This window comes from Nipponia nippon, unplaced genomic scaffold, assembly GCF_047370975.1.
Source record: "Nipponia nippon isolate SJK-2023a ecotype South Korea unplaced genomic scaffold, ASM4737097v1 scaffold_16, whole genome shotgun sequence".
Classification (NCBI taxonomy): Eukaryota; Metazoa; Chordata; class Aves; order Pelecaniformes; family Threskiornithidae; genus Nipponia; species Nipponia nippon.
The window spans coordinates 13,173,655-13,186,542 of NW_028262332.1; the positions used below are offsets into that span (position 1 = coordinate 13,173,655).

The window sequence follows — 12,888 nt, forward strand, 5'->3', positions numbered from 1 at the left end:
GCATCTTTATTTAGGACAGGAATCAAAAGTGGCTCTCAAATTCATGGAACATTTTAATGCTATGAAATGACAAATGTAATCAAGGACTTTCATGTTCACCCACTGTTTTATAACTACTGCACAATTCTTGGTGCTGCATGTGAGTGTTTTTAAATACCATCACATACATAAAAACCTACGCATGACGAAACACCTTAAAAAGCTCTTCCATTTCTACCAACTTTGATTTTAAGCTAAAGCAAGCTGAAAGAAGGCCATCTTATTGACACAAGCTGAAGGAAGGCCATCTTTCCTGATCTAGAACCAGCTGTAATTCTTATGACTACCACCCCTTGAACTGAGATCACAGATTGTTTTTAGTGCAGCCATTCAAGACTGAAAAAAGTTTATTCTGAATTTATTACAATTTTCTCCTAGATTCTGCCTCTGATTAAGTAGTTGCCCCTCCAGTGATAACTGTAGTGTTCAGTCTTTGTACCTGCGCTACTATTTCAGCTAGGTATTTTACAAACATTCTTGGTCATGCAGACAATGCTGAAATGCTACAACTGTGTACCCATAGCAAAACTCAAGAACTCTTTCTGGCCAATCTGAATGTCTGCATTCTTCAAATCAAGAAATGGTTGTTAACAGGCAGACATAGAGGGGAGCAAGTAATACCACCTAAATGAAGCACTTTTGGTTTTGGAGGTTATGCCCAACTTCAGAAGACCTTTTATGGTTCCATCAAACATGCCATATTTACCTCTGTGAAGATGCTATGTGTGTGTGCAGTAAAGAATAACACACACGATAACTTCTTTCCCAGGCAGGCATTTCACCATGAAGGCAGAACAATGGCCACTGCCTTCACTGAAATTAGTCTGATATGCTTTTAAAAAGGAATTGGGGTTTAAATCCCCATATGCCATGAGATGTGCACCCCACAGGTTGACAGTAAGCCTGCCTTTCAGCAGACATAAGTCTTCACCTTTCCTAATTGTTTAAAATAGCTCTGGCTCTTTGACCAGTGTGTCCTCTAAGATGCATCACTCCTCTTTCACAATACTAGTTCTTTTGCAGGTGTTCCAAACAACCCCACCATAGTGTTAGATTTATCTGTGGCTGCCTATAAAAGTGACTATCATCCGAGCTTTTTTAGTTCTCCTTAACCTCCTACAGACTTGATTCTTCCAAGCGAAGCAGCTCTTCCTCATTGCCCCTCACCCTCGTGTCTACGCATTTCACAAAATTAAGCTAGAACAAAAAAAAAAAAAACAAAACGTGTTTGAAGGACAAAACAGATCCATTTCTGTGCCTTACTTCTCATTACTAGGACAAATGTAACCAGCAGATGTCCCAAACACCAAACCACCCCACTGTAGTGTTAGATATAACCGTGTCTGCATTAGAACAGAGGCCATTGCTACCAAAGCAATTTGTGTTGCTGGCATTAATACCTGCCGTATTGGTGCCTTCTTCAACACCTTCTCCTGGAAGGTTGACCTGAATAAGCTCTTGCTTATTGTCAATAATTGAAATAATTGAAATAAAAACACAACCATATTGTCTTGCTTATTTCAACATTCTTTAAGCTTAAAAAGTGAACCTTGCAGCATATAACATTTTATCTGAAAAACCCACAGTCTTTGAACCCAGTTTACGAGCCCAGTATGAGCCTGCTTTTGCTCATGTAACTCATTATTTTCTCATTTTTGCTGCTGAGGTGTAGCCTGAAAGTGAAAGACAAGTATGATTTTTCTTCCATCCCTGATCTTTATTTCAATATGGTATGCAAACACAGAATAGGAGGCCAGAATTCTAGCGCATATGAAAGAATTTTCTACTAAATGCTTCAGAAAGCATCCATATCAAGAATTAAAAATCTCTGCAATTTTTTACATGAGTAAGACTTTATCAGACTATGTCTGAAGTGTCATGAACTGATGCCAGTAATACCTTGTTCTGTTACCTCGAAATGCCTGCTTACATGTCTCTTCTTCAGGTTTAACCAAACAGTACAACGTTTTGACAATTAAGTGTAATCTTTTCTAGAAGTTTCACAAATTAAACTTCAGATACAACCTCCCTTTTCAGATCTTCAGAAACATCACCCACCCTCCAGGTGTCTTGAGAGAGACCTGCAAATGGCTCTCAGGTAGTTTGAGCCAGGTCTGTAAGGTCCTAGGGTGAATTTCATCAAGTGCAGCGAAATTGCACAACTCCCAATGATACAAAAGGAACCATGTTTTACCTTAAGTTCGGGTAAATACTACTTCAGCCAATACTGAGCAAACAGGCATAATGTGGTAAAAACCAATAAACCAATCATATTTATAATTCTTTTCTCTGTGTTACACATAAAGATCCTGTTCTTGCTTTGTGTATGTTCATTTTGTGAAATTCAAATTACAGACTACAGGGTAAAAAGTATCTCATTGAAAAAGTGCACATTTTATGCACATTAAAAAGGAAACACTGTCAGTCCAAACAACATTTAAGTTCTTTTACACCAGAACCTTCAAGAAAATACATTTTATAGCACTACGATGTGGTGACAGTTAACAGAATAAATACCAATAAAACACATTTGGTCAAACAGTGACAGCGTAAGTAATTTCCCTCACATTTTTGCGCAACTGAATAAACATATAATTCACTCAAGGAGATTTCCAAAGACTGTCAAGTTCCAATAGTGGCTGAAGAAAGACCATATGACCAGTTTCAGGCTTGCCTTGAAGGAAGCATGAATGAGCATTTAGGGATTTCCACCCCACCCAGCCTTTTAGAAAATAACAGCAGTTGCTGTACGTGCTCCCTTATTCTAAAGGAGGCATCTAATATACTTGCCTCATGAGACATACATACCCAGCACCAGCCACATTCGTACCAGAATCAAAGAACAGTGTCCTCTCCTACCTTTGTCTGTTCGCGCAATCAAAAGATCCAGAGCTTCCAACACATGCATCTGCTTTATTTGGAGAGTTTTATCAAATACTTGCACTGACGGTTGACCATCTAAAAAAGAAACACAAATATTTATTCAAAATCCTGCTAAAATTTCCTAGTCACTGGTTTTGACCTATTTCTTTCTTGTAATAAAAGCCTCGTTTTTTTCTTACGAAAATTAAAAAACCTGCACAAAGCTGCTACATATACCACAGCATCATAGCCAATACTTCCTCACAGGAGAGTTTTATCATTGCCATGGATCAGATTATGCAACTGAAGCCTAAAAGGGACCTTCCTTTGGAAAGTTTGAGAATTATCACCGAGAACTAACTTCATTCCCTCAGTCCCGCTGGCCTTATGTGGCACACAGAAGATAAGGGGTCAAACTAGCAATATCGTTGCTATGGAAGAAGCATGCTTTCATTGTCACATAAGCCTTTCTTAGCCATCAAGGACTAAGAAATCCAGACAAGCCACTTAAACACCCCTTGACCTTGGATGTGACTTCATAAGTCTTTTCAGATGGTCAAGAAAACAACAGCTGAAATAACAAAACACTCAGAAATCTGCATTAACATTGGCTCCCCAATATGGCTTGATTCTGGTGCAGAGAAAATTTTTGCAACTAGGTTACATAAATGTAATAAATTCACTTGGATTAGTAACTATCCCTGTAGGTGAAGACCTACCAACACCTGAACAGAGGTTATGAACATACATTTTCAAGAAAATGGTCAGATACATAAAAATTGACACAAACACACTGGATTATTTACTAACCGTCTATTAACAAGATGCCAGCATCTGTAGAAACGAGCAAGGACTGGCCCCAAGAATCTGCACAGACAACCTCATGAGGAAAATTACTGCAGAAAGATTGAGATTCCCAAGGCTATGAAGTAACATAAGGGATATGTATTAAGTACACTAAGAAATACAGATCATAGACACAGAATTTGATGGACAATGGCATGTAATTAACATGTAAATGCTTTTGGCAGGATCCATTTCCAAAGAGTATATATTTTTTTAATTTATTTAATTTTCTTGCAGAGGAAATACTTTTCATATTAATTGAGTTTGGAGACTAATAAGTGTAAGACATTTCTGAAACACTGGAATTAACACACATGCGGCTAATACTCAGTGCAACCCTGGAAATACTCAACATGTATTTTATTTAAAAAAAAAAAGCTATAGACTTAAAACATACGTACCACCATGCTTATGCAATTTGCTTACATTTTATGGTTCAGTTTGTGATGTTTAGTCACTAGCACATGGTACAGTTAAAACTGCCTTTCTGCCAAATTCTTCTTTCGTCATGTGTTCTCTGTACTTGCCTCTCAGAGTCTGCCCCTCCTCCCCCAATTTAAATATTAGATGAAGTCTCTGAAATTCTAGAAGTGCTTCTGAAGCTTCTGTACATAAGATGCATGCAGAAGAGTGTGGTTTGCATCTTTCACTCCCTAATGCCCTTGAACAAAATCTGGTACTACAGGAAATAAAAACACAACTAAATTTTGTTTTAAACTTGACACAGAAGTTAAAATAAAAGATGACTGCATATGGAAAATAGCATTTTCGTCAAATATTCTCAGATATAAAAATATCCACACTTGCTTTAACTTGAGAAGTACTTCTGCCTCCAGGTTCATCCTTTATTAATTTGATATTGGCTGCAGAATCACTTTGATAGTATACATTTCATCTTTGCTGTTACAGCATCTAATTACAAAAGTAAATAAACACAATGCAGAACTGATACGCAATGCCATACTTGATAGCATCTAATTCTGTTGTAACTCTCCTCAGACAGACGGGTTCACTCACCTCCTTTTTACAAAAGCTTGTGGTTGCCAAGTTAGCTGTGGCATCTCCTTTCACAGTGGTTTTCAATTTCAGTGCCTAATACAAACAGATGTTTTATTTAAATTGAGTTTTTGTCAGCAATACCCAAGCTAAAGACTATAAAGAAAGGACAATTTAGGATTACAAAGTAACTCCAGTTTGGAATTCCTATCACATTTTAAGTAATTAGGAAAGAAGCAGAATTCTGTATGTCCTGAATAAAGTCTGCATGAATCACTAGAGGGCTGCTAGATATCTTCTCAGCCAAAACGTATGTTGGTTGGGTTTTTTGGGGGTTGGTTTTTTTGTTTGTTTTTAAATGGAAACTCAAAATCAGAAAAGCGTCAAACATAGTAACAGAGAAAAGCCTCCACCTCAAATCATACAACCTAGTGATCTACACAATTCATTCTATAAGCTAGCTGGACAGAGGATCCTTATCAATTATACAAGCTGGCCTTTCCCTTGCAAAACTTCGTAACAAACCACTAAGTCAAACTATATATATACACATTGCCGGGGTGCCAAGGACACACAGTCACAGTATCACAAATTCTTCAACTAGAAGTAACTAGAAGTAAGCTGATTCTGAAAGGGCTAAGAACTCTAGAGAAATACTGTATAAACATAATTTCAGTGAGATACACAATAAGTTTGTTTAAGGTATCCGATATACCTTCATTGCTAACCTTTACAGCAGTGTTCCTATAAAGTGATGACACATGGAATTGTCACAGCATTCTTTAATGCAAAGTTTAGAAATTACCTAAACCAATTTTACTGCCCTAAAGTTTGCCTAACATCATGCATGGTCTCTGTGAAGTGGCAGTTTTCAGCTGCATGCACCATTTGCACATTTGCATTAAGCAAGGCTGTTGGCTTACAGAGACGCACAAAATACTTCATTGCATTAACATTTTAATTTCATCCCACCAGTCAGTAGAGATCACTTTGACAATAAATAAATTATTTAAATATACTGCCAAGCCAGTCATCAGTGAGTTTTGTTTACCATCTAAAAACTCAACTGACTATAACTAAGGGACAGACACATTCATAGAGTTTGGCAAGTGATTAAGAGCTACTTGGAAGGCATCTTGAAATGTGTTCAAGCCTACAGTTTGTAGCTTAGAGGAAAGTTCTTTTAGGGAAGGGAAAGATTTAAATGTGAAAAGAACCTCCAAGAAAAACACAAACAAACAGATATCTATGAGTTTTTAACCCACATATTAGGCTTCCCTTCGATGAAGACCATGCTGGGGATCAAAGTCCTGTTTAAGAAATGGGTCCAAACTAGACTCATTACATGAGTGTCTTATCAGTGTTTAACGTGGGGGAGGTGGAGGGGATCAAGGTTATAGGTTTCTATACTTTCAATAACCATGTTTCCATGTTTTTCTTTAACTTCTGTAAAGTAATCAGTAAACTTGGGAATAAATCATTGGTTATTTTTGTCTGAATATCACAAACGCTTTTTTTTTTTTTAAACACCTTCCTAGAGTGACTAGCTATTTCAAGGTGTTTGGGAAAATGGTGGGCAAAGCACAGAGGAATAGACTTTGCAGCCCTGCCAATGCAAGCTTTAACAGCCCTAAGATTCTTTTGCACTAGCTCTCAACCACCTGGCTCCATTCTCTACCTTTAACCAGATCTGGAACTTCTCAGACTCTTCCACTCTTTAGCTTACTAAATCAGATAAAAAAAAATGGGAGGGAAGGGAGGAGGCCTCAGTTTTGTTGGTGGCGTGGGGTTTTTTTGTTTGTTTTGTTTCTTTTCTTTAATGTTTTGGTTTCCAGCTCTGTTATCTCCTGCTGAGTTAAATCAGCTCAGAAAAGAGGTATTCTTAAGATAAGCAGCAGAACCATGTCACCAGTCCAGAATCAAGAAGAGACAAGCGGGAAGGGACAGGGGAACTGAGCCTAGACACTGTCTTTTTTTTCTGCTGCAATGAACTGTCAGATGAAACCAGACTAAGTCATCAGGAAGTTTTACTCCTCACGGAATCAAAATGTCAATAAGCCCATAGAAGACTGGACTTAGCATCTAGTATGTTCAAAGATGTGTGGCAACCTCTGATTTAGAAGAAAGACTGTTGAAACTTCTTTCTGGCTAAAGTAGGGTAAATAATTTCTGAGAAACTCAATCTTAATAAAACATATAGAGGAAATCCATTAAAAAGCATGTTTCTCCAAAGCACAGAAAAAGACAGAGCACTCTTCTGCTTGGAGGCAGAAAGCACCTGCTGCACGAAGTAGGGAAAGACCTTTCAGGTTTGATCCGAAGGTGTGATTTTTCCAACCTTACTTTAGCTTATGTATTTTATAAATATTTGTAATTGTGTTGTGTACCTCAGGTGTCACAGATAAATACTTCTATTCATATTTTACCTTAACGTAGCTTAAACTAATGCAATACTACAAAACTATTTCTGATCAGAGAACTGCATTAAGTCCTGACATAACTCTGCAAGCTAATCAAATCCTAACAAAAGGGGTGACACAGCCTTTGTAAACATAGGTGCATACCTCCTAAATTGATCCTACCTGACCAAGTCGGACAAACTCTGCTTGGCGAGCCTCCTCTTTTTTCCGTGTTGATTTTGGGGACTCTGGTAACACATCGCTGAAGGACCTTCTATTGAGCATGTTCTGAAACAGAAAACATTTCTTTTTCTTTTTTAAACTGAACCAAAAATTTTCATAATTTTTTAATATGAGTTAACTTAATGTGATATCATTTAAATTTTCTGACTTTTAAAATTTTTTTTTTATATTTTCCTGTAATGTAATCTAACTGTATAGCTTCTCAGAGAACAGAAATTGCAACCCTTTCAATCCTTGAGTGCTTTACTTCCAACTTGTCACAGTTTACCACTGTCATGTTCTACACAATCATAACAAAGACAGCAGACATGAATATATGGACAAAAAAAGTTTAAGCAGATCTATTTAGCTAAGAGAAATAAACAGTAGGAAAAAAATAGCACCTTGCTAATTTTAGAAGTATTGAACTTATTTTTAGTTAGTTAAGAATCACCTTAAGAATAAGTCTTCACCATCTAAAATGAAGTTATCTCATTGTTACCCAAGGGTAAAAATGATCCAAGTTTACACATAATGGAATGAGTAAGTGCAGTTTTTATAGTGACGAGACTAATGCCTGTATTCACAGAGCCTAAATCTCCTATTCTCTTGCTGCAGGTAAGCTTATACAAAGTACAACATTGCTATGCTTCTCCTCACACCTGGTTCAAACAAATGCATGAAGAGTCCTATCCTGAAAGGACCGTCTGTCAGCTTTCATATAACTGTAAAACAAGTTATGCGACAACTGGTATTTAGCCTAGTGTATGCAATTCAGTGCTCATTAGGATTACAGTCTTTTAAAGCACCAGAACATCCAGTCTACTAGTGAGAACAGGAGAGTACATGTGAGGGATGCAGAGACTTCTGACTTACGTTTACCTTGTGTAGATCAGGCATCAGGTCTTGGTATAAAGAGCGGATCAGCATGTCTAGAGTGCGCTGACGTTTCTGAGAAAATGTTGGTGTTTCCAAGGTGGCTTTTTCCCCATTTATTACTAAAATATTATGGAAAAGAAGGTAGATTACCTAAATGAACTTTGACAACTTCCACTGACTCTAGTTTTCCTTTGTACAAAAATACCTGTTTTCCCCTTAGTAATTTATAGTTGCCTCCTTTTTGCAAGTTTTTTAGTGAATAATGATCCCTTAAGCTTAAAAGAGAAAAGTTAGTAATAGGAGAATTCTACAAGTCATCCCAATAACCTCCTAACTAATAAAAAAATTAAAGACAAACTGCTAATCACTTTAACTACTAAATCAATTTAAATATGTGAAATGAGTTATTAGTCAAGTTCCTCTCAGTTAAGCATCTAATTGTAATCATCACGATCAGTCCTCAAGGATTTCTTTCTCACTGATTTAGAAGGGCAAGTAAGGGTCAATGAAAACTGCAGCTGAATCATTACAGATTTAAAAAGTTCTTAAAGGTGCTGAAAGGCACCTATGCAGCATGCATTCAGAAAAGCTTATATTCTCAAGTTTTCAAAGCTGCTAACCTAACACCTTCTATTGCTAAATATCAAACAGCATTATAAATTCCTTCAGATCTCCAAGTGCTTTAAGAAAACGCAAAGCTAAATACGGCTGCACATTCTGCAAATGTAAAAGTCAGTTTGCATATAATAGCCTGAGAAGCATAATTGCATAGAAATTCAGTTTTTTGTTAATCTGACCGGAACAGTTTGACGGAACTGACATCCCACCTACACTATAGATTTGAAAAAAGAATTCTATACAGAACAGCAGCATACACAAGAAAACGTGTTTACATTTTAAGCATCATGAATTTCAATTTATTGAAGCACTTATTAAAAAAGTGTTTCTAGCAAAAGAAAAACTGACTTACATTTCACTAACACAAAATCCCTGAATTCCTGGTGATTTGTAAACACAGGTGGGGATGGAAGGGGAGGCCCAAAGAGAGGAACGCTTTCTTCTGAAAATATTTTCAGCCTATTGAAAGAACAAATCTTGGTCTATATTGAAAGTCATATTCAAAACCCACTGTTTTTATAGACATTATTCAAAACAGAAGAAAGAACTGGAAACTGTTACCTGGGTATGTCTCAGGTAAGAACTCCCACAGGTCTAACAAAAAACGTTCACTTGGAATTGTTCATTAGAGCAAAATTCCGCTTCCTTTACACAAACTAACACCGGCACACTAACAATTACAACAGAACTTCGCAGTTCTACTCGTAGAGCAATGCTTTCAATGGCACCAGCAAAATCTAGTCCTTTTCAAAAAAGCTGTAAAAGAACAGTTCTTTGCCTACAAAATATGTTCTCCTTATAGATTTCCACCTTACCTATATATTCACCACACGCATGAAATATTTGATTCTTTCTGAATAACAATGGCTTACTACAGCTGAATCTGCATCTCAGGAAGAGCAAATTCATTTTCATGGAGAAAAAGAGTCAGAATGACTTCCATGACAGCTGGACCTGCTGAGTTCTTTTGATCCATAAGGAATTCGGCACGGGAAGGATGAATGGCAGGTACAAAAACCATGCATACAACATGTTCAGCAAGTCGTAGCTTCTTTAAGGTAAGTAATCATTCCCTGGTATTTCAGGTGACAGTCTGCACAATTTTCTTCACTGTAAGATAGCAGTCAGACACAGATCTTCCAAGTGGCATGTGCAGCTGACACAGGTCACAGCAAGTTAAGTGGTAAAATTATAGATTCAACTACTGTTATACAAACCAGTCAGAATCTGCCTGCTCAAAAAAACAGCAGTGACTGACTGGTATTGAGTCAAATGGATTCTAATGGATTCATCCAGTCTTTTTTCATGAAAGTTTAGAAACTGCGCAGACAATCTGAAATGCAGTATTACATTTGCATGAATATTGATCATTCTAATACCAGTTTCACAGATTCGAGACATAAATTCAGAGATGCCTGTGTCTACCTGAGTCCATCCAGGTAAAAAAAATAATCATTTATCACTACACAGGGTGTGAAATGTTCCTTGGCTAGAGCAGAATGAGTTAAGATGGGGAAAACCACAACAAAACTGACCAAAGCAATAGACTTCTTGAGTGACATAAAATATAAAGTCATTCTAAGCAGAAATTCAGTGTCAGACCTCACAGTGGCGTTGCATATGAAACAAGGAAAATTTGTCTCAAAAGCCTAGAATATCCCCTGTTTCTTTTGACTGGAATTTTCGCCACCTGGAAGACCATCTTCACAAAAAAACAACAGAAGGAGCAAGAGTCCTATGCAGGCCTAAGGTGAAGGGACAGAAAGAAATGTAATTAAGCCAAGCTGAAATATACAATAATGCATTAAGCCTGTCATATAGCATAAAAATACTGCATGGTATGCACTATGGGAAGATGTCAAGACTGGCAGAATGAAGCAACTAACGGATAAGATGGACTGAACTAGTAAAGGCAGTCAGTTATTCAGAGTGAGAGAGACAAATTTATCCGATTTACAGCTACTCATTTTTTTCCCCAAATAAACAGCAATGTAAAAACATTTATCACAGCTAGCCCATCTACTGACTATTACCTTACAATTAGGAAAACATTCACTTCTTAAAGGCTAATGAGGAATGTATGCCCAGGTTTCTGTCCCAAAACAAGAAGAAAAGGAGGAAACAAGTAACTGAGCTTTCACTGCACATTGGAATCATGTTTTGCGCCTCTCACAAACTTGGGAATGCTGAAAAGCAGAATCTATGAGGACAATGAATCGAAAAAAAATTGCAAGAAAGTGCTCACAAAATCTTAGAGCAAAACAAAACCATTCCTTTTTTAAACTGCACTACAAACATTCTCCAAAACAAACCTTAGCTATAAATGGGGGGTGGGGAGGAGGAAATCCCACATATACAAACTGAAGTATTATGCTGTTGGATTCTTCTCTGGAGCTAGATTTAATGGAATGTTAGAGAAACATAGTAATACAAATTTCTCTTATCTTACTGAATCAAGAGTTAAGTTTCTTAGCTATACTGAAAAAGAAAGCTATTTCTAGTGAAAAATTCTTTTGAGATGTACTATGTCCATACATATATATATATATATATATCCCCTGTGGATAGACATGCACCTCAAGCACCCAAGTTTGTAGACTTTCAACTCCTGCACCTATTTGGCATATACATGTTTTGTCTCACCTCATATTCCACATCAAGAGCAACAAGGATGGTATGAACCTTCTCCTCCAGCATGCCCCAAAATAATAACTCCCAAATATTAAAGGACTCAAAGAAAAAGATAAGACAGGAGAAAGCACACATATTTATCAGTGTCCTGGTTCAAGCTCTTCTTTCAGCTCTCTTGAAGAAATCTAGTTAATATGAATCCATCTTCTTCTTGCTTTCACATTCTTGTGCATTTCCACATTTGCACTGCAGATGATTTCAAGCAGCATTCATAAACGAGTCGGTGGAGTTGCAGTTGCACAAAAAGCACCAAACTCTTACTGCTAACAATCAAGTTTTGAAGCTAAGCAAGAAGACTTAGTCAGTCTTTTATCTTTGAGATACAAAAAGTTCCAGTAACTTATACTGCAGCAAGAAGAACAGATTCTTAGATGACTGTGAAGATTGCTCAGCCTATGAAGCACAAAAAACTTCCAAAGCAAGCCAGAATTTACGTATGTTGGAATGGTTGGAACCATGTGATTGGATATGAGCAGCAGCTTCTGAAACCATGGACCATGGCTGGTATCAGTGGTCTGTATTGTGCACTGAGAAAGAGGCCAAAAAAATGCCTTCTACACTTGTACTGTATTTCTTAGCTGTCAAAGTGATATGAGTTGTTTTAAAAAAAAAAAAAAAAAAAAAAAAAAAAAAAGCACTAGTGCCAGGTAATCAGTTCCAGTGATATTGCTGGTCTCTTTCACAATCCGCCTGAGTCCTCAGAGTTATGGAATTGTGAAGGAAGGAGAAAGCAAAACTAATCTATCTAAGGACCCTGTATTCCTGGAAGCCATTTCTGAGTTCAGTTTCTTTCTTTAGACTACAAGTTAACTACTAGTTCACCTCAAAGGAGCAGACCCAATGCTGTCAACCTGTCATCCTGCAAACGTGGGGTAGAATGATTTGCAAACAGTTTAAAATTTTGCTAAATCATAAGTAATGTCATGCAGGCTCACACAGCCATTAGAAATTTGCATTCAAAGCCTAACACATTGACTTCGTCCTTCCATCTTGCAAAGTTTTTAGCTTTGAGTGTTGTAGACATACGCAAACATATTCCAGTTTGAGGCATAATTTTACTTTCGTGCCCTGAAATTTCCTTTCTAGTGCTGGATAAACCAAACATTCTGGTTTCCTAATATAAATTCTTTAGCCATGACAGACTTCAGCATCTGAGCTGGCCATGATTTCAAACCTAACCAATCCTCTCCTCAGGCACATATCCAAAAGAGAACACAATTCTCCCATTTCTTTTTGACCTCATCTAAGTAGTAAATGACTTAGCATATTTTTCAATAGAAGAGGGATCCCTACAGACATTGCTAGTACTTTGTAAAGGAGAAGTAACAGTGGCAAG

At 37.2% G+C, this 12,888-nt stretch overlaps 1 protein-coding gene across 6 annotated transcripts in view; it reads right to left on the bottom strand.

Moving 5' to 3' along the window:
* Positions 1-12,888, bottom strand: part of GARNL3 (GTPase activating Rap/RanGAP domain like 3) — a 59,067-nt gene that overhangs the window by 18,212 nt on the left and 27,967 nt on the right. For 4 of the 6 annotated variants that reach the window (XM_087753396.1, XM_087753398.1, XM_087753394.1 and 1 more), the window contains 6 exons: positions 9,214-9,320; positions 8,241-8,362; positions 7,326-7,430; positions 4,765-4,839; positions 3,712-3,823; positions 2,899-2,997 (listed from right to left, as the gene is read on the bottom strand). In XM_087753396.1, coding sequence (XP_087609522.1) covers positions 2,899-2,997; positions 3,712-3,823; positions 4,765-4,839; positions 7,326-7,430; positions 8,241-8,362; positions 9,214-9,320 — 620 coding nt within the window. The remainder of the gene's footprint in view (positions 1-2,898; positions 2,998-3,711; positions 3,824-4,764; positions 4,840-7,325; positions 7,431-8,240; positions 8,363-9,213; positions 9,321-12,888) is intronic. The other 2 variants (XM_087753397.1, XM_087753395.1) reach the window with 1 other exon arrangement.